Genomic DNA, 22,346 nt, shown 5'->3' with positions numbered 1-22,346 from the left:
CACTGATGAAAAGTCTGGTGAAATTTTGTTGTCCACAAAACATTTCTGGAGCCTCACAACAAAACAGCACCTCCTAAACAACTGAAGCAGATGGGGACTTGTTTTAAAATGTAAAAAAAAACCACTCCACTTTAGACGGGCTGCACGCCAACGCTTTTAGAGGGCGTGAATAACGTCTTCTCAAATTAATTTTACTTGAAATACAGCAGACGAGCTGCCTGGAGCCATTTTCAAGTCCCCATCTGATTTGTTGTTTAGGAGAACGCCGTTTTGATGTGAAGCTCTACAAACGTTTTGAGGACTGGGAAACTTCTGACCGTGAGTTTATCATAATTGAATTTTCATTTTTGGATGAACTCATCCTTTATCTGGTATTTGTGGTTGACTTTACTTGAGTAGATTTATACTTAGACTTTGACAGTTCAATGGCCACTTTGCAGATAAAAACTTTTAAGCGAACCCTTGGCAGACCCTGCCACCTTTCTAGCTACAAACAGTGCTCTGGGGACCTTGTTTTCCTCTGAGAACTGCTTTATTATTCAGTTATGGTAAAATAAAACTCAATAAGACTCAATCGTGTTTTACCTGAACTATTGGACCGTTCAAATTTATCTCGTCACCCCTTCGAAGTGGGCCCAACACCGCATGTCGGGAACCATTTAACCCCCCCCGGTAATATGACATAAAGTAAAACATCTGTTTATGAAGCAGAAAAAGTATTACACTTTAGTAAAGTAGTAGCTCACATTAAATTAACAAGTTACCAAATCACGAGTGCTGTTATTTAGTTTGACGGCTCTTCGACCTTTGACTGAAAGACTGTACAGTCTGTGGGAACGCACTCACGCGCCCTCAATGAGGTTTTTCCGAGTATTCCCTCCAAAAACCCTTTCTCTGTCTCGGCTCCAACTTCCTGCCTCACACCCACTCACTGCTAAAGGTCAGCTGAGCTCCTCGGGCATTCCTGCTGTGTGTGTGTGTGTGTGTGTGTGTGAGTGCACAAACGGATGAAAACAGGGCGTTTGACCTGACAAACACCAGGCCTGAATTATGGGGCTACTGCACTGTGGTGTGTATGAGCTGTCTGCTCCAATCTGGCCTGGTAACTCTGCTGCAATCATTGCTGCAGACTGCAGTGAGTGGGTGGCTTGCATAAGGGCAATACACAGAGAGAACGCAAAGGCATGCATTAGATAAAGGTGGAGGTATAGTTTCCAAACACAGAGGGACTTTTTTAAAAGTTCTGAGGTCCTTGTAAGGTTGGTAGAAAGTTGGTGAATGCTTGGTAGTTTTTTTCAGCCGTACCAGGCTGCTGTTTTCAGTCCACAGTCTCTATGTATGTATAAATATGTCAGTGTTGTGTTCACAGTGTGTTTCAGCTGCCCACATCTGTTTGCCCTGTGGAGTTTTCCTCTAACAAACAAAACGTACGTTTACATCACGTGTAAACCCACCGTGAAGTCACCCACTGATTTGTGGACTACTGTTCGGAGGCCTCGAGTTTGGCACCATCATTTACGGAATTAACTAATCTACAGTTTAATACCATAAACTCATTAGTAAACTGTTTCCAGAGGTAATAAATAAAGTAATAAAGTGAGAAGTGGCATAATTTTCTCATAAGCTTACGCACAATGAGAAAAAAAACCCAACAACTTTTGATTCAATACTTTTCATACACTGAACCTTTTATTAGCTAGGCTCATATTTAAAGTAGAAACCACACTACAAGTTTTTTTTTCCTCTTTACAAAACTTCTTATGTACACTACAGTGCTGACAGTTAAAAACAGAAACAAAATAGAAAAAAAACCCAAAAAACAAAACAAACCAAAAACCTTGAGATAAATAAACTCTGTGAAAACAACAGCAGCCCCTGAAGACTCGTTTTGTTTTCGACCATAATTCTGTCACATTTGTACAAAAAATATATAAGTTCCTGTCAGTTTTCTTTTTGTAACATCTGAAACCCAAAAGCATAAAAAGAGCTGCAGAGCGCCTTGCAACCGGCATCAAGTGCTTCATTATCACATCGCTCTCCCCAAAGCCATGAAGTGAAGAGTTCCGTCTCTGAAATGAAGTCCTGACGAGAGCTGAAGGCTTTTTCACGTTTCAGTTTTTCGAGGATATTCCAGGCTGGACTGGAATCCTAAATCTCACCACAGATATTTGCTCTTATTTTCCAGTAAAAATTTTAAAATGGGACTCCTAAAAAGCACCCATAAAAAGGACAGAACTCTTCATCTACATGGCTCGGGACCATTTAGTAGTTCACAGTTAAAGACAGGCACTGGGGAAACGTTGTGGGCTACATTAGCAAGTGGGCTTTTACTCCAATATTGATATTAAAACCAAAGACATCAATTTTTTTGTCAACATCAAAGCCCCACAACTGTGGGACGACTCTAAAATCAGATATTCATAACTGAATTCAGAAACATATACTCTTCATAGTTAATAATTTATTGTACTTTTAAAACACAAGAGCTCACTCCAGTCCCTGGTCGATAAATAAAACATTTAATAAAACATGACGCTCCACACTGTAGAGAAACTGGACTTCAGGTAAATAGATAAATAGTGCTTTGGGAATGAACTCTCGACAGTGTACCTTCTGTTTGTCTCGAAGCACAAAGAATTGAAAAAAAAAAAAACGTGTATCATTGAAGTGCTGAGGCCTGAATAATGAATGGAATAGAATTGGAAGAACCTGAAATTGTTAATGAATCCCAGATTATGTTATTTTGTTAAGTATCTTCAACAGTATTGACTGTATCCATGTCACAAAGTGCTGTAATGAGTCACATTTGGGAAGTCTGTGCACCTGCATCTGTTTGATATTGCTGTGCCATTCTTACCCAGATGCCGTGAGACCTAACTCATGGCAAGCTCTTAATGTAGCTGCAAAGCTACTGGATGAAGAATATTTCAGTGACCCTGAACCGTTACCTAAAAGTCGACAAGGTAACTAAGTTTTAGGATTTTCTCCTTTTAACAAGACCAATATTTTTGAGGATGTGTCCTGAATGTGTTTTTTTCCTGAGACTCTGAAGGCCTGCATGTGTAGCAGCCTTGGCTGGGTCAAGTTCTTCCTTGGCTGACCAGCAAGTGCTCGGTTTCCAACATTAGGAGACCCCCGGTACACATCAACCAGACACTGAAAAATCACAGCTGTATTACAATAAGAGCTCTGCCACAGGGGTTGAGGGCTACGGGTGCAAGATATTCGCAAAGTTTTAAAGGAGTAGTTCGACATTTGGAGAACATATTGTTACCTTTCAGGTTAGCCTAGCTTAGCAAAAGCAAGACTTGCGGCTCATGTTTGTATGCCTCCGCACACAAGTAAGTTGCAGTTTACATCCATGTCTTTCCAGAGTCATGTAATGTATGTCAGCAAAACCAGTGAGCTTGTGTTGGACTACTGCTGTATGTCTCTTAATGTCAAATTCGTTCCAAATAAAGCTGATTCCAATAGAATGAGAAAAAGCTGCAAATTGCGAATAGTAGATGCTTTACAAACATCTTCGACAAGGGAGCACAGTCTATACAGTCTCCACAGTTTCAAGGCGAGATTAGAGTCAATAATTCCGTATCTGACCAAATGTGAAACATGGTAACAATCTGGCATTGAATAATGGCCAGAAAGGTGTTTTGTATGATGTCGCAGTAAAGTTGAGTTTTGCTCTTTTGGATATAAAATGACATCACTTCATAGGTTTATCCTATCCTATGTGAAGTGCTATCACACTGTAATCAGAGAAGGAATTATTGAGTTATTGCCAAACATTTGTTTTGTGAGATTACAGTGACATCAGTGTTTCCAGTCTTTATGCTAAGCTAAGCTAAGCAGCTGCTAGCTGGAGCTTTACATTTATTGTACGGAGATGTAAGTGACATCAGTCTTCACGTCTACTTCAAGGGCTGCAAATAAACTGCTTTTCCCAAAATGTCAAACTATTGCTTTAAATTGTGACTCTCTTTAATTTTAGGTTATAGTGTAGCTTATTATACTGATTTATAATCGACATGGGGGTTTCCTTTTGTTTAGTGGCACTAATATTCTTCTTGGAGGACATAACACTGGAACTCGTTAGAAAAGTCACTTGTTAATTACATTTGAGCACTCCTCAGTGAATTAATCGGACATTAGCGGCTTTTTAAAAGCTTTGAAATCAGAGTAAAAATACTGATACTTCTCGTCACCATATTAATAATGGGGAAAAACAATTATATTTAAACTCAGCAGATTATTGCAGAGCATTATTGCTCAAAATACAATATAAGGGAAAGGTACTGCGATATATTGTATTGATAAAGATGTATCGATACAATGTAGCGGAGGAAATGTAGCAACATTACGTCAATACATCAGTGTACTGTGTAAAATCTGAATTTGACCCATCATTATTTCAGAAACAGTCTTGGGCACAAAGAATACGCTAGAAAAAAGCCACAAAAATGGAAGCATTAGCTGCAAGTTTCACAAAAAGGTCGTCATCAAGACCTTTTTTATATAAATACGTGACACAAAGTCTGAAGAAAAACGTTTTTTTTCCTTCTTAACTGTGACGGCTCACAGATATTCTGATATTTGAGGGTTATGCTCACTTCAAACAACAGAACAAGCCAGCAGTTTTCCTCAAACTACCCATAAATGCAATTAGTTCTCAATATTTTTGAACCCAAGCACAACCAGTACAATCTAAACCAGTCTGGTCAAGAGGTCTGGAGTAAATAAACTCTTCTTTATAAACTACTGTCTTCAAACACTCCCTCGCCGTCCTCCTTATTTCACAACAACACAACCAAGATAAAACCTTGTACATGTACAGTCGTTTAAAAACAGCATCCTTATATACAAAAACTACTATAAAATCTGCTCCTCTTCATGCTTCGGGGGAGACGAGAGGACAGAAGGGGAAGGCTGAGGGGGAGGAGGCGGTGGTAGAGAAGGAGGAGGGGGAGGTGGCGAGGAGGAAGGGGGAGGCGGTGGGTGAGGGAAAGGCGGCGCTGACGTTTGGTATGCCATCGGGTACGAGCTGGGTGGCGGCTGTGAGAGGAAAGACTGAGGAGGGAGGAAGGGGTGGTGAGAGGGGAAGTGGGGATGCTGAGAAGGGAAGATGTAGGGGTGATGGTGAGACAGGTGAGGAGGGAGAGACTGGGAGGTGCTGGGGGGAGGCTGGTAGTACGGCTGAGACTGCGTGGTGATGCTCGGTTGGTGCAGGTGAAGCGAATGGGGCGGTGGTTTCTGACTGAGGAAAGAGTTCATAGTTTGTGAAGGGAGAGAGGTAGTCGGGGGGAGAAGCGGAGGCCGGTGAGGGAGATGAGAGTGTGGCAGGAGAGGGAAAGAGGGGGGAAGCATGTGAGGGAGGTGAGGAGGGGGGAGATGCTGGGGGGTGTATTGCTGCATGTAAATTCCTTGTCTCCCGGAGTCAGGTAGAGGATGTATCTGATTCGCAGACGTTCTGGAGTCTGTGCCGTGAGTCCATTTCTCTTGGAGCGCCCACGAGTCTGGCGGCGTTCGAGCTACCGTGTGTGTCCGCGTGTCGGCTTGTATGTCAACAGAAGATGACCCGTGTGGCGCCCGAACCTCTGTCTGCGCTGAAGGGAGGCAAATAAAGTCTTTGTCCTTCTGTTTGTCTGACTTAGAGGAGGAAGGCAGCTGAGATGTCGAAGACACGGCTGGAGGAGGGATTGTGGAGGAAGACTCCACTGCAGGCTTGGGACTCATTAGGGAAGATACAGTGGAGGTTGGGGTAGAGGTAGAGGATGGAGTGGAGGCAGCTAGAGAGGAGCGTCGAGAAGGCGATAAAGAAGAGGAAGACTTAGGAGCTAAAGAGGAAGAAGAGGAGGAGCAGGCGGAGGAGGAAGTTGTACTGGAAGACGTCATCCTGCTATCCGAGTGATGGTGGTGGTGGTGGTGATAATGGTGCTTTGATGATTTGGGTTTTGTGTCCTGATGAGGAGGGCGAGGTGAAGAGGATTTATTCCTAGAGGGAGGAGGAGCAGGAAGTTCTGCTCTCACCTTTGCAGGAGGTGAAACCTGCTGTTTAGGTTTCTCTCCGCCTTTAACCCTCTCCACCTCTTCCTCTTTGTCTCCAGCGCTGCTCACGTTCAAGTCCGCTGAGTGCACAGGCTGAGAGGAGAGAGGTGGATGCTGCTCCTCCTTTTTAACAACTGATAACGTCCTGTTTCCTGCCTCCTCCTCCTCCTTTATCCTCTCCTTCACTTCTTTCTCATCCTTCTTTTCTCTCCTCCCCTCCCCTTTTTCCTCCACTTCTTCCCTCTCTTTCTCCTTCAACTCAACCTCCTCCTCCTCTTCTTCTTCTTCTTCCTTCACCTCCTCCTCATCCTCCTCCACATCCTCTTCTCCCTCTCCTTGATGGTACTGTTTTAAGCGGACGTGCCAGGCCAGGCTGCAGACGGACGACACGGTCTTGAACTGGTGGACCACGTTGCGGGGGATGAAGTAGATGTCGTCGTGGCAGAGGCGGATCCGAGCGTAGCGGATGCCCTCCCGACGCAGCTGGTTTAGTTTGGCATCATCCACCCACTGCACACACTGTAAAGACAGAGGAGGGGTGGACATGAGGAGGTGCACTCTAAAATAAAGCCTCCACTTTTTGAAATATATTGTGAAAACTAGAAGAAAAACATATTGTAACACGCAATTAATCTTAACTTTTTAAAACTTTTGGCTCAATGTAAAATGACCCAATATACAAAAATCATAATTTTTCCATACAAACACTTTCTAGTATCACTAACTTTGCATTTATCTATTTATTGCCAAGAACAATTTTTGTAAAAGATAATGTTTGGAATATGAAGGAAATTCCTTTTGATCGGTTCCAGGGCAGGCAGAGCTGCTCTGTGGCTATTTCTGTTCACTAAAAGTCTCTTTTAACTGGACAGAGAAGAGCTTCACAGCTTAAACAAATCACATCAAGATGATAAAAATAGTGAACAGTGAACTGTCTGGATTTGTGTCACTTCATCTCTACATTTGTCTTTATTACCAGTGATCAACTAGGGTGAAAGCCTTGAGCATTAATTTAGAGGAGAGTGCATACTAAATAATTGACAACATTTTGATCCATGTAGTACTTTACTTTGAAGAGGTTGAACCCACATCCACTGGACATCTTGCTGTGTTCAAAAGCAGTATGCAGTATTATAACAACTGCTTGGCTCAGCAGTGCACTTGATCAACCAAGTTAATCGAGTGTTTCATAAACTGATCTGTTTGTTGTAAGGAAGCTGTTTTCCCTCGTTGTTACCCACAGGTAACAGTGGAACAACTGGAATAACTGCAGAGACTCTAAAGAAAAAGAACCCCGCTGATGAAGGAGGCAAAGAAGGCAAAAAGGGAGAGTAATAGAGGCCGAGGTATAACAAAAGCATTCACGATTGAGTGCCAGTGTTAGATGTGTACCGAGGGTCAAAATCTGTTCCCCCATTGATTTGTGTTTCCTCTTACCAGCAGAACTTGAGGTGTTTCAAACCTGGCATTCTTTCTGCAAGATCAGTAAGTAACAAAACCTGCCTACTTATTAATACAACTGGGTGTTTTACTCTGGCTTTTCATAGCACTGAGATTGGGATTTGAAAATGGGATTTGAAAATGGGATTCTTATTCACTGGTTTGGAGAGTAGCCATGTTGCTAACGCTGTCTTTGTGACAGCTGTGAGTGGAGAATACCACAGAAAAACGGGGAAAGAGGTGGCTCTGAAAAGTTATCCGGTTCCGCTTTATGTCAAATAAAGTAAACAATGAAACATGTATTCGATGTGTAAAATATTCTGACGTCTAATTCTAATATTCTACAATGTCCTCGGAACTCGGAGAGAACTGACCTCCAATGTGGAAACATGCAATTGAACAGCGATCGAGTTGTAAATCCAAGTCAGAGATTTGGCAAGAGCCAAGAAGCCCAACTTCACCCACATAAACACACCTGACATCACAGTAATATGGCGGCCACACAGTGAATGAAATACTTCTTTTTGTAACCCCTGCTACATGAGAAATTTAACTGTAGGTTTACAATAAAACACTGACCATTAAACTGCTAATAAAGATAAGACATTAGACAATAGTCAGCAGCAAATCTGTGGAAGGGAATTTTAGCTCCATCTTATAAGCATAAATGCAGTGCATGCTGGTATATCCAGGACTCTTATTGCTATGGCTGGTCATGTGGAAAACAGTGATTCTGGAGCCTCATGATCTGTAGTTTAATCTAAAAAGTATGTGGTGTCTGTGTTGTAACACGCGTGGCATTATTCAGTTGATTTGTGCATGATAAAGGTCTCTGCGAGCATACAGTAGTTGCCCACTCTGACTATCTCTTTAAAGTATGCTACTCAAGGTCGTCAGTAGTTCAGACACTTGCCACACACACATCATTTTGTCTGGGCAGGTTGTTTGTCTGAGCAAATGCACTGGGATTTAAATTGAAAGTCAGGAATGGCAATTCTGAACTATCGACTTCCCAATTGCAGTGGATGCAGCATAGGTCTTTGCTCCAGACAAATTCTGCAACTTGCTGCAATTCTCCACCAGGTGGCAGCATTCAACACTAGATCTCATTAACTCTACACAAGCGTTAAATTAGGAATAACTCTAATTTGGGACATAATAAAGACAACTTCACTGAGGTGTGCATGTGCATGTGAGTAATATAACACCTGAGACAGAGGAGGTTCGTGAAGGTCCAACTGCAGCCTCTGGACTACATGAGGGAAATCACCAGCATGGAAACACACGACATCTTTGGTTACACGAGGAGGATCCGAGCTGAAAGTGAGGGAGGACGGACAGAGTAAGAAGGATTACACGTTATCTGATGGCGAGTGTGTGTCTAAACACTGAATATAACATGTTGCTGCACTGCCCACCTTTCTCCAGCCCGTACAGCTTTCAGCACCCCCACTGCCGCTGTGGTCTGACGTTCAAAGCCCTGACCAATGTGATCAGCGTGGGCCCGTGTCCGATCCTCAAACAACATCTCTCTGGGCTCGCTGGTCCTGGGCAGCGACTGCAGTAGGTTCTTAACCTCGTTGGTGGAGCTACGACAGGACAGATATGAATGATGAGACTTCAGAAAAACAGTACAGTGAAAGAGGAGACACACAAATTGTGTCCACTAAAAGACTTCTGCTCTGTCTCTGCTTGCCTTCTAAATAAAGAAGAAATAACAAAAGGTGGGTGGGCAGTTCACTTCTCAGCTTTGTTTGTTGCTTTGTTTCCTGTCTGGTGTGACAAAATAAAAGCACCACACAGGCTTTATCTGTTGGTACTGTTGTCATCTTGGCTAACACTGATGTGATCCAGACACCCAAGTGCAACATGAGGAGCAGAGGGGATGTTAGAGAGGATGAAACCCTGCATTACAGTGGAGATAATAACACATTCTTCTTGTGTATTCAGGTAGTGGCTTCAGTTGGGCTGCAACTAGGGAGCAAAACTGTCTTTTTTTTCTGCCGGACAAATGGAAAGTCAATGTTCAAATTTCACCAGCCACTCAACAGACTGCTATTGTTTTTGTTTTGTGGCAGGTGAGTGAAGAAAATCTACCTGCCACATGCATATTTTTTTTTTTTTTTTTTTTTTAAAGATTTTTTGTGGCATAGACACCTTTATTTGCAGTAGACAGAGAGGAAACATGGGAGAGAGGGGGGGAGGTGACATGCAGCAAAGGACCTCCGGCCGGAATCGAACCGGGGTCGGCTGCGTTTTATGGCATGCGCTCTAACCACTCGACCACCTGCGTGCCCACATGCATATTTTACAAACATTTAGCGAGTGGCTGGGGCTAATTTTGATCCCTGGTTGCAACTACTGACTATAATTATGATTATTAATTGTCTGGTATTGATGGTTTTGGCCCAAGTTGATATATCAAATAACTGTTTCTGTCTGATTTACATACAGAAACCAAAAGGCATACACTGAAACTATTTTTTTTAAACTAAGAAAATCAGCCAACAGAAAAATCACACACATTTTTCCCAAAATGTTCAGCCCTACCTTTTTATTCCAATCCGCTGCAAATTATTTTGGGTTTCTATGTTTGCTGGTGGCAAAAATGACTTTCCTCATATGATGAATATGGCCTCTATTTAAATTCTAAACACAAAATACTGACAGCAGGAAAATAAGAATGAAGAATATAAAATCAGTAATATCCTGTTTTAAACATTTCTCTGCTTTGTGTAAAAGAAGCTAAACTGCATTTTAAATAATGAAACGTAAATAAACAGATATGCACAAGTACACAAGTGGCTTATTTCTATGTTTTTTACTCGTCAGCTTCTCAGTCTGTGTGCATGAAGCCGTGTTGCCAAACAATAGAAGTACTGCAGTCAGCTCACTACTGGATCAGTGACTCACACTGGAGCTGCAGTCGGATTCAAAAAAAGAGTATAAACACACAGATACAGAGTCTGCGAGAGATTCCTTTGAGAGTGTCACACACACACACACACCCACCCACACAACCACACACAGACACACACACTGGCAGCACAACAGCGAGACTATCCGCGCTCAACACTTAATTGTGCATTCATTCATTTGGAGATAAGAGGAGAGAGGCAGGAGCTGGTGGAAGAGGAAGAAAGTAGAAGAGGAAAATAGTACAGGGGGAATTGAAAACACACACACACACACACACACACACACACACACACACACACACACACACACAGCTCAGCGTGTCTGAGCTGACTGCAGGCTGACAGTAATGAATGTAAAACCAGGAAAGCTGGTAAGTGAAACACCGAAAAGAAGAGAGTGTAGAGGGAGGAGTGCTGAACGTGCACATCTGTGATGTTTGAAGTCGACCATCTTCAACTACCCTCCATATGTGACATCCTCCCATGTATGCCAGTATGCAGTGTGGGAGTGTGTGTGCTGCACCAAGTCGCCAGGACAGACTCCTGTGCATTTATGGGGAAATAAAGAGGGAGGGAGAAGAAGAGAGGAGATAAAGGAAGGACACAGGAGGAGAGGGGTGAGGTGGTAACAAAAAGGAGAGTGATGAGGGGGGAGAGAGAGAGAGAGAGAGAGAGAGAGAGAGAGAGAGAGAGAGAGAGAGAGAGAGACGGTCTCTGACGACAAACACTGATAATATTTAAGCTGCAGGTGGTACATCATGTTTACCTTTCACAAGTTAAGATAATGCATTTGTGACAAGAGCAGTTGTTTTGATTGCAAGACCCCTAGTGGCAGACATTACATTCTCTGCATTTAAAACATCCCCCTCTGGACACATACTCTGCTTTAAATAATAATTTCCATTTATCTAAGTTTTTCACAATAAGGTTGAACTATCTAATTTAAAGCTCACTGGAGTAGGTTCAAGGTTACACATCAACACGACTGGCAATCGTGCGATAACAAACTCACGTCTGTAATGTTCCTTTCATCTTAAACTCAGTGAGCACGGGTTAATGTTCCCTCATCAGTGGATGAATGTTAATCAAAACCCATTTTAGACTGAAGGGGGATTCAAATATCTTATTCTGTCCGACCAACAATCCAAAACCCCAAATGTATTTAATTGCAATTATTTAATATATAGTAAAGCTGAACACCCTCCCATTAGAGAAGCTGCAGCCAAAGCTGCAACAACTAGTCAAAGCTGTTAAAGTCATTTTTCATTCGTAATGGCAGAAAAGGCTTTTTTTATCCTCCTAAATATGGATATTTCTGCTTTCTCTCTATTTTTTCACATCATATTAAACTGAATACAAAGTTCAAGTTCTTGTCAGTTGTCACTCTTATATGACACACTTGGCAGACATGTGAGTGAAATATCGTTCTACACAGCAACAACATTCAGCAGACAAAACCCACAGAAAGAGGGCGACTAAAAGAAACAACAAAACAAGAGTCTTTACACAAGAGGCTGTCGGTTGTACATACATCTAATTACATCTACATTTTTTCACTATTTACCGACATTCTATCGACCAAATAATTAATCAATTAATCTAGAAAATATTTGGCAGATTAATTAATAAATAATAAATACAATTAATCCTTAGTTGCAGCCCTTGCTGGAACCAAAAAAATGCCTGTGGAGTTTTTGTTCAAAAAGCAACAAATGATTAAATGCCTACCAAATAGCTCCTTATCAATTTCTGTTGTTTAATCCTTTCCACTGTACTGAGACTGAGCAGACACACTCGGCTGTCATCCGTCATGCAATCTGTGTCTGAACAGGAACAGCATGTTCTGCGTCGGGCCACTGTCCTGTTGGCGACTGCTGCAGGCTGATGTTGCTGCTGTTACTATGCAATTATTGTAAATCTCTTCAAGCATGGTGCTCTTTGACTAAAAGCTGAAATATTTTGGTTTATTTTCACCACTATAATCAGGCTGAATTCTCAGACAGACAGTCTCATTGCTGTCAGAAATGTGTTACAGCTTGACCTTTTCACTGAAACCACCAAGAACGAGAAGCTGGACTCAGCAAAGAGATGTTCCCTGTGCACGAGCACACTTCCTCCCCTAAACTGCAGACAAGGTCTCGCTGCAAATAAGATCACATCTGTCTCTCTTCTCTCTCACTGTTTTTATGTCTGTTTCTTTATACACAGACAGACATAAACAAAAACACTCACACTGCTGTGGCACATTTAATATATGTGCTTTCTTACAGTTCCTGAAATAACAGCACACAAACTCCACAATAAATCAATTTAATGCAGGAAAGAGGGGTCAGGAGGAGGAAACAGAAGAGAAATGTAGGAGGAAAGACAGGGCGGATATTATGAGGCGGCAGGAGAACAAGGACGAAGAAGTGAGGCAGAAGTGGGGAGAGTGGAGGGAAGAAAAGGGATGAAGAGTTTGGTGGAGGAAAGGAATGAGAGATTGAGGCGAGATGTGGGAGTCAAAAGGGGGAAAGCATGAGAAAAGTAGATGTCACTCTTCATTTGTTAGGATCAAGTGATGGGATGAGACAGGACACGAACGAAAGAAGAGAAGGGAACAGTTTAACCACCCTCTATCCTCCATCTATCCATCCATCTGTGTCTCTATAAAACAGATTCTCTCAGCCCCAGCTGTTACACGAGTGTTTCTGACAGCACACACAGACAGACAGAGACACACACACACACACACACACTCACAGTTTCATGAGAACCATCGCCTTCAAAGACCACCTGCACCAGCTGATGCGTTACATGTATACACAACAAAACATACGTATTTACAGACTGAAGTCTCGCGTAGACACTAATGATAAAGCGGGAATTAACTCATGATGGTGTTTTATTATGTTTGACTATTGTTAGAGTTGTTGTAAAATGTGTGTCAAGGCGGATGCCCTTGTCTTCTTCTACTGCAAACCAAATCTAGCTATGGGTGCGGTACGTACAAATAAAGTAACCTGAATTTGTCATTTCAAAACACCTCTTTTCCCAAGATACTCAGGTTAAACTGTTATAAAACAGAGATAATCAGCAAATCTGAGGACAATTCTTTAGTATTTTTGCTTGAAAAAATTACTTAATTTGACTAACAAAATAGTTGCAGGATATTTGTCTGTCGATCTAATAGTTTCAGCTACAAAATCAGACAATAGATTTGAAAAATAAAAATTAACAAGAAGAGAGAACTAACTGATGCAGGGGCGGAATGTGTGCGGTGTGTGTGTGATTGGCCAGCTGCCATGTGAAGTAGCGTCTGATGTCGACTCCATTAACATAACGATGATCTCATCTGAGTGGTGAGCCACATACCACACACAAACACAGTTCTCACTCGTAGTCTCCCTTCACTGATATCATGTGTGTGAGTGTGAGACAGAGCTTATGTGTAAGCAGCAATGACACTGTGACAGAGACAAACAGAGAGGGTGTAATTGCCTCATCCGGCACTGCTCGGCTACAACAAAGCGTCCTGCTGCTACCACGGCTGCTGCTTCAAATGGAAGTGTGTTTTGATGCCGTTTTCCCCCCATAATCGGCCCTCGTGGGCTGTACAGCTGGCTCGATGTGGTTCACACACAAATAGACACACAGTACTGAGACTTGTAGTCCGTGCAAACAACATTCATGAGACAAAAATCCCTGCTAATTCTGTCTCTGTCTCATTGCAGTGCTCAAAGAAGATCCAAAATATTGGCTGATGTCATTCCTGTGTGTATTTATGTACTGTGCTGTTTGACTCACCGTTTTCTTTTGAAAGGGGACTTTGGTATATCAGCTACAGGTATCATCTGTTCTCCTGGTCTGACCCACATTATAGGACCATCGTCGCTCTCTGTGGGATTCATCAGCCTCAGACTGGAGAATGTTCCCCATGGAAGAGTCCGCTGCAGCCAGACAGACAAAAGAGAGCGCTTTAGGGAAAATAATCAAAGCAGTGTGTTAGCACATCCCCTTTCACTTTTTCAGCTGTTAAACAATTCATCAAGTACTTTATCTTTTTCAGAGATTCCCCCCTAAAAATGCTCATGCGTGAGAAATTGCCACCCCGTCGCATAACTTGTCACTGGCTGCATCAGAGGGTGCAGAATCAGAGCCCTCGACAGATAGGAAGCGCCAAAGGATGTGCGTCTTTTCAGTGTACGACGGCACTCCTCCATGCTGGCATGCAGGAGATTTGAAGCGTCGACGCAGAATGGCAAACAGAAGAAAAGCTCATCACTTGTGCATTTCAGGGGCAGCAGTAAACACTGCATTTGGTGGTCTGTTCCCGTGCAGACATTTTAAAAAGAAAGCCTGTATGAATTGAAGCTGGAAGCTGAGGCTAATCACTTTGACACACCTCTTAACAGCTTTTCTTCGCCAGCCACCACTGAGAATATTAGGTGTGTTGTTTGTGTCTCGCAGTGTCTTTTCCATCCTTCTGGCGTCTCCAAATAATCAGTGCATCAAAATGTTGGGACACACCTACTTTATAGCTGCATTAGCAGACATTTAGTATGAATTGACATTTTATGAGGTACAACCAAGTAAACTGTGACCAAAGTAACCAAAGACTTCTTTCTATTTCAGTGAGAAGGTGTTGTGTGACAGAGTCTGAACACTTTCTATTCTAGACTAATCCTCCAACAGAGTGTGACTTTAACAATCAGAGAGGAAGCGCAGCTGAGTTGTTTAGATTCCATGATGAAGCTGAATGTTTTGAAGTAAGAGGAACCATGTGTATAACTTTGTTGAAAGAACGAACAGAGAAGCAGGAGGTGGTCAATACGTGTTCCTCACAGCACTGAGGAGAGGTAAAAACATAAATTTGCCTCGCACATGAAGGACAATGACATAATAAAAAAGAGGTAGAACAGATTTTAGATGGAAAAATTCAAGCACTTTCAAGGTTACTAAACCAATAATTCTAAGAGTCTCAAAGCCTTTCATCACATCTAAATTGTTATAATAAATGCAATTCCCAAAAAATATTAATACCGACAGCAACCAATGCATATTGTCACTTTGTTTATTTTAACCAGCTGTTCAAATATGCTCTGACTGTATGTTTTGGTCATGATTATGTAATTCTTGCTAATTTCAGGAGACAAGAAACAAATATGACCACAGGACTGATCCATTTTTTATATTAAACAATTTTTGGTTTGCAAGAGTGATTGTGAAGATGAAACAACAGATTATGTTGAAATGTAGAGCATTTTTCAAGAAGTATATTTGAAGTGAAGCATAGTCATAACCTTGAAAACACAGCAATTAAAATGGCAGACTTTTTGAGACTGTTTACCAATCCTGTAAATGAAATGCAATTGGGCATGTTTTTCTAAAAAAAAAAAAAAAATCACAGTTTTATCTCATTAGTATACCAAAGTATAAATAACTACCAAAGTATTGTAAATAGCTCTCCATTGTCGTCCAATAACTATTAAAAACAAAACAATGACCCCACAATGTTGACCTGGATGCTTTGTTTCTTAATTACCATGAACATGTTTACTCAATTTGTTGTTTTAGGCAGTCCCACATGCACTGTCCTGCTGCCTTCAATATTCACTAGACCACAGAATGGGTATGAATCCAGTGCTGAAAACAGCTCCTACCAAATTAACTATTTACAGACAAGAAATCAAATGTTGATTTTGGACTTTTCACTGGATTTGTTGACAATAAACAAAAAACGTTTATTTAAAGTTCAACAACAAGTGCAACAACTTAACTTAAAGGCTCTCCTGCAGAACATACGTAAAGGGGGCATAAATGAGCCTGAACATGTTCTAAATCGTTCCCTCCTTATTTATTTTCATTGTAGATGTTCTTGTTCTTCCATGCAATGCAAAATCTGGTCACTTTCCCATTCACTATACTATCCCATACACCCATTCTGTTGCTGATTACCATTACTGCCATTCAGCCCGTCCACACTCACCTTCAGGAAGGGCGACTCTTCCAGCATGCTGAGGAATTCTGGGAAATAATCCCCGACCTCCTCGTCCACGGCACCAACCAGGCTGATCTGTCTCATGGCCCCGGCTCTGTATGTACCGTTACTGTACGTCTTCTTCACCTGCAGCAAAAACAGGTGGTACACAACGTTAGATAATCAAATTAAAAAGATATTTCAACGCTACAGCAGCTGGGTGAGATCAGTTACTTTGCCAGTTCTTAGCAAAAATATATCTTTATTCACTTGAAAAGGGTGCAGGTGAATAAAACAGAAATAATCATTCACAAGAGAACACTGAGAGAGAGATGAGAGAATACAAACACAGACTTTCTTGAATGACATCACAAAACACTTGGATGCAGGTTTGCCAATCAATTGTCAATCTTGCCTTTTAAAGGATTAAGTTGCTATTACACAACATATTGTGATAGGAACCCATGTTCCTTTCCTAAACAGCAATTATAGTTGAAAACATATACCATCACTCAGAGATTGTAAAACATTTTGAGTAATGGTTGTCCATTCATTTTACTAAAGACATGTACCTTGAACCTTTATTTTAGTTTTTTTATGCTTACATTTATTTTCTTCATCATGTTTTTTGCATTTAATGTCATATCTATTAATTTTGTGATTTTTTAAAATTATTTGTTGAAAAACAATTATTTGGGTGCATTTAATGTCATGAATAATGAATAATATGTATAATCCATAATGCATGACATTTCTTTTAATTCAATTTTTTGGCGTGCCACCTCTTCCCTTTAATCCCTTAAAATTTCTGTAAAGAGGATTTTTTTAATCTATATGACAATGTTAATGAGGGTTATCTGTAATGCAACAGTTTCTTCCAGGATTAACACATGCAGTTGGATTTCCATACCATACAGCCAACACATCTAATATTTTGTAATTAAAACTTTAATAAACACCTGTTTACATTACACATTTAACCTTTACAGACTCGACTAACAGGTTGAAGTGTAAATGTTTATACAATATGTCAGCATTTAATATTGTTTGACCACAATACAAGAGGAGAACACTAAACTAGAGACTGACATGGAAGCAGTTAATCACTACCGGGTGTCAAAACAGACACTGAACTGTGTGTGTGTGTGTGTGTGTGTGTGTGTGTGTGTGTGTGTGTGTGTGTGTGTGTGTGTGTGTGTGTGTTGTGTGTGTGTTGGCAGTTTCACTTGATGTTTCTGCTCCACCGGTGTGACTCAACAGACTGTTTGCTGCTCTTCACTTGGCTGACAGAGCATAGTGTGTGTGTGTGTGTGTGTGTGTGTGTGGTGTTTCTAACCTAACTCCCATACCCTTGGCCCTCAACAGTGTCTTTGTATGTGTGCGTATGTGTGCGTGTGCGTGCACTGTGTGTGCAGTACGTGCAGCATGTGGCCTGCATGCTGTACTCTTGGCTGATCAGGATGTGTGTGTGTGTGTGTGTGTGTGTGTGTGTGTGTGTGTGTGTGTGTGTGTGTGTGTGTGTGTGTGTGTGTGTGTGTGTGTGTGTGTGTGTGTGTGTGGACCAGATCCTTGGCTGCTCGCCTCCAGTGAGTCACCACTTGACAACAAGGCAGAGATAAAGAGAGAGAGGCGAAGAGAGAAGGACCAGAGGGAGGGGTGAGCGAGGACTCACTGGAGAGAAAGAATGAAGGGAAGAGAGACAGATGGAGAGAAGTGGTGAGAGGAAGGAGAGTGAGAGAAAGTTTAGGAAGACAAGCTGTCAAAGAGACAAAACAAATGTGGAGGAGACAAAGAATAGAGAAAGAAATGGTGGGGAGGATGGAAGTAACTTTGAGGGGAGTCATGAAGGCGGAGGGTAAGTAGGTGAAAATGAAGATAAGATGAAGTTAAAAAGACAGAAGGGACAGAAAAAGGTGAAGGACAAGGGGGACAATGGAGTAGGAAACAGCAGATAAGATTAAGTAAAAGATGATAAAGAGATTAAAAAAAGGAAGGAGGTGGAAAGACAGAGGAGGTGATTGCAGGTTAGAGAGGACTGGAAGAGGGAGGTGAGGTAATGAATATGGAAACAATGAATTGGAAAAAGCCTGAGGAGGAGGGTGTTCGGCAGCTCCCAGTTGTGTCCTTGAGCAAGGCACTAAATCCCCCAAACAGCTGCTCAGAGGCCAATCGAGCAAGATCTGTAGATCAGGGCAGCTCAGGTGTTTGTGTATGTGTTAGCAGTTTCCTGCAATGTGTTGCTTTGAATAAGGAAAAGTTGTTGTTCCAGGTAATTTGTGCAGGCTGGACAGTTAGTGAGATTTTGATTGGCCATAACACCTGCAGCTTATTACCGGTCTTCATAATCAGCTTTAGTCTTTGTAATGAATAGCAATCATTTAAATATTTAAAGATTTGTTGAAACTATAACTCGACCAATACTCGATATCTAAGGCCAATGTATGTTGCTTTTTCAACCATAAATTACCATGATGTAATTTTAAAAAGCTTGACATCATCCCTTTAATTGTTTTAGTTTGGTGAGACATTTTACAGCATAAAAAACTATTTGTTTTGTAAAACAATGTAAAATGACTGTTTTTTTTACTCCTCTATGACAGTAAACCGAACATCTTTGGGTTGTGGACAAAACCAGACATTTGGGGATGTTATCTCCAGCTTTGGGAATATTTTTTTTCATTTTTCACAATTTTCTGACATTTTATAGACCTAACAACTAAAATAAAATCAACAATGAATAACAATGAAAATAAACGTAAGTGACATAAAACAGAGAAATAAGCACATGACTTAAAAGACTGACAGACTACCAAAATCGTTATTGATTAATTTCTCGTCATTCAGTGTGCTGCTGTTCTTATCAGTAATATGTTTTGTTTAGACACATAATCCCCCTTTCTGGATGCTCTACTGCACGTTCACTTGCAAATTGGTCTAATTACATGCTTGAAATAACTGCCTACTGGAGTTCACTTAATCTATAATGAATTAACAAAATAAATCAGTTAATCATGCGTGGATGGGCCGAGCCACGTGGTGGTGTTTGTTCACTTCATTTCACTGCATCTGTAGCCCGACACTGTGTGAAATCCTCATAAGATGATGATGACTACAAGCTTGAAATACTCGTTCGCACAAACACTCACAAACACACACAAACACATCGCAACTTTAAATAGTCTCACTGAGTCAATGACCTAGATACTGAGAGGGACTGAAGTGTGTTTGTGGAGGCACACAAACGCTTGTAAGCATGAAGGCATTTGATTCTCTCAGCCAGTGTGTTTGTGCATGCATTCATCCTCCTGCATACTTATAATTGTGGGAGCTTATAAGTGTCTGCTTCTGTGTGTGTGTGTGTGTGTGTGTGTGTGTGTGTGTGTGTGTGTGTGTGTGTGTGTGTGTGTGTGTGTGTGTGTGTGTGTAACCCCCCACGTTGTCAACAAAGAGAACAGCCTCTCACTATCACAGGAGGAGTATTAGGAAACACTTCCTCTGCCTCGGATAAATTTAACAGTCAGTGATTCACTCAAACACAAACAACTTGTCTATAATAAGTGAAGGCAAACAGAAGGAAACAGGAAATGTGACAGACTTCCTCCAAGTGGTTAAAGTCTACGTGCACACTGACACACTCGATGGCTAAAAATTACCAATATCATATTTGTTTCTTTAACTAAAATAAATAAATAGAAATGTGTTTCTTTAACTGCTGAACTAAATAAGCTTATTAAAAAAGGGAGATACAGCTGCACTAAAACACAAAACAATAATAAATACCAGCAGATAGCCCTGTCACAATAATTATGTTATCGACTTATGGATGTATGTACATAACCTTGATGTTGCCCATTGTGTTTACATGACAATATCAGATGCCAGCATTTCAAGCAGGAATGTCCCTATAATTAAAAGACTTGGGTGCAGCACCGTAGCATTTTTAAACATTGATAAATAAAGGAAAATCACAAAACCTGAACAATACATACATTTATTTAGGACATTTTATTATTTTTTCATATTCCTATTCTAATGATTGAATATCAAAATGTAAAACTACATAGCTCTTTGAAGGGTGTACTTGCATTATGATTAGGGGTGTAATGATCCATTGATTTGGATTGCTGTTGCTTCGGCAATATTAGCTTCTCCATTTCAGCAACGTGAGGCTGAAAACTGTTCATGCAGGTTGAAATTCAACAACAACAACAACAAATACTACTCTTTAAACAGCAAAACTTTCCTTTCTTCTCATTTTGCTGATAATTTGTTCTTTTTTTAATGTTTTAAACTAAAATTATAACATAGAACTTCTTTAGAATGACAATAATATTGTTTATTGCAGTTATTTCTGTGACAAAGAATTCTGGGCACAAAAGAATAAAACTGAATTTTTTCTCTCCCCCCCCCCCCCGGAACATTATCTAAATTTACTGCATCTCATTTGGTATTCCAGGTCCGCATTTCAAAACATTAAAACGTGCTATTATATATAATTATCATCACTGCCATGCCCCAACCGCCATCATTTTCTTTGGCTAAAAGCAGGGCATCTTTAAGTCTAATAGATCACTCCCTCTCTACTTTCCTCCTCATGCCGTTTTACTCAAATTATCTATTTTTCTCTCGTCTCTGTCAGCCTCTCCATCTCCTCCTCTATCTCTTCCTCTCATAATACCCACCTCCCCGGTGGGAAGTCTATTAAATCAAGCCTCTCTCTTCTTCCTGGTCTTTGGTTCAGTCGCTGTAACCACTTGTTAATTCTATAACAACTTTCCTTCCTCTCCTCAACACATCCTTTCATTCTGGCTGAGTTCATGTCATGGCACGACTCTATCTGCCCTCTTCCTGACCTCTGTCTTCCTCTCTCTTACCAGCTATCCGTGTCACTCTTTTGAAACCATTATGTCCAGTCAGTCTGTAGAGTACTAAGTCTATTAGTTCATTACTGTGCCTGCGTCACAACAGAGCTTCAGGCTGCTAACCGGTGCCTCATACACAATCGCTCTTCAAAACTTTTCTTACATAATCTCTCCCTCCGCTTACTCACATAATGCTTTGAATAAATAAAATGGTTGCTGTCCACCTTGATTTAAGTCCAAGTTGACAACAGGACTTTTCAAAGCTTACCGTTTTAAACATTTCAGTGAGAGACGCCATAATGTAGCACCAATGTCTTTACCTGTTCTGTTAAAGTTAAACTCTTGCCAAAAAGCAACCAAGGCTTTATTTGTGATTGAATGAGTCAAACCTTCGTGTAAAATCAAAATTACGAAGAAAGAGGCACTTTTAAGATTTACCGTAGATTCGTTTTTCGGGCAAGCTAATTTTCAATGGGGTGCAGGGGCACTCTGATGCTAGCATCAAAATCTCTATTTTCAAACACTAAGAAGGCTCAACACAACATGAAACTTTTCTTGTTTGTGTATGCAGAGTTTACTAAAAAGAAGGTTTTTGGACAACTTATGTTAGCAGTAGCACCTCTGGCACGCTGCCGTCATGGCAGACAAAAGTGTCGATCCCCGAGTGCGACCTAACAGGTAGGAGGTCCACCATTACTCTCCTGCCTGTTAGGTCGTACTCGGGGATTGACACTTTTTGTCTGCCATGACGGCGGCGCACCGGAGATCAAGCTGCAACGGAGAGTAGTTCAAAAACCCTCTTTTTAGTAAACTCTGCATACATAAACAATGTTCTCAATGCGCGTGTTCATGTGTAGAGACCCTGGTGATGCTACGAGCAAAGTTTCATGTTGTGTCGAGCCTTCTTAGTTTTTTAAAAATAGAGATTTTGGTGCTAGCGTGCCAGTGCCCCTTGCACTCCATCGAAAATGAGCTTGCCCGAAAACAAAACTACGGTAAATCTTAAAAGTGGCTCTTTCGTCGTAATTATGCTTTTACACGAAGGTTTGACTCATATTCAATCATAAATAAAGCCTTTGTTGCTTTTTGGCGAGAGTTTCACTTGAACAATGTGTTGCACACAGT

The 22,346-nt window shown here is 41.1% G+C and overlaps 1 protein-coding gene across 1 annotated transcript in view; it reads right to left on the bottom strand.

Moving 5' to 3' along the window:
• Positions 1-2,503: 2,503 nt before the first annotated feature.
• The window catches only part of LOC115595621 (lysine-specific demethylase RSBN1L-like), a 40,301-nt gene continuing 20,458 nt past the window's right edge, over positions 2,504-22,346 (bottom strand). Inside the window, exons 5-9 of the mRNA XM_030440297.1 lie at positions 16,369-16,506; positions 14,187-14,329; positions 8,901-9,071; positions 8,691-8,799; positions 2,504-6,561 (exon numbers count right to left, since the gene is read on the bottom strand). Coding sequence (XP_030296157.1) covers positions 4,867-6,561; positions 8,691-8,799; positions 8,901-9,071; positions 14,187-14,329; positions 16,369-16,506 — 2,256 coding nt within the window. The 3' untranslated portion in view covers positions 2,504-4,866. The remainder of the gene's footprint in view (positions 6,562-8,690; positions 8,800-8,900; positions 9,072-14,186; positions 14,330-16,368; positions 16,507-22,346) is intronic.

The sequence above is a fragment of the Sparus aurata genome, chromosome 14 (genome assembly GCF_900880675.1).
Source record: "Sparus aurata chromosome 14, fSpaAur1.1, whole genome shotgun sequence".
Taxonomy (NCBI): Eukaryota; Metazoa; Chordata; class Actinopteri; order Spariformes; family Sparidae; genus Sparus; species Sparus aurata.
Note: the sequence above shows the minus strand (reverse complement) of the source record. Positions and strands in the feature narration are given on the sequence as shown.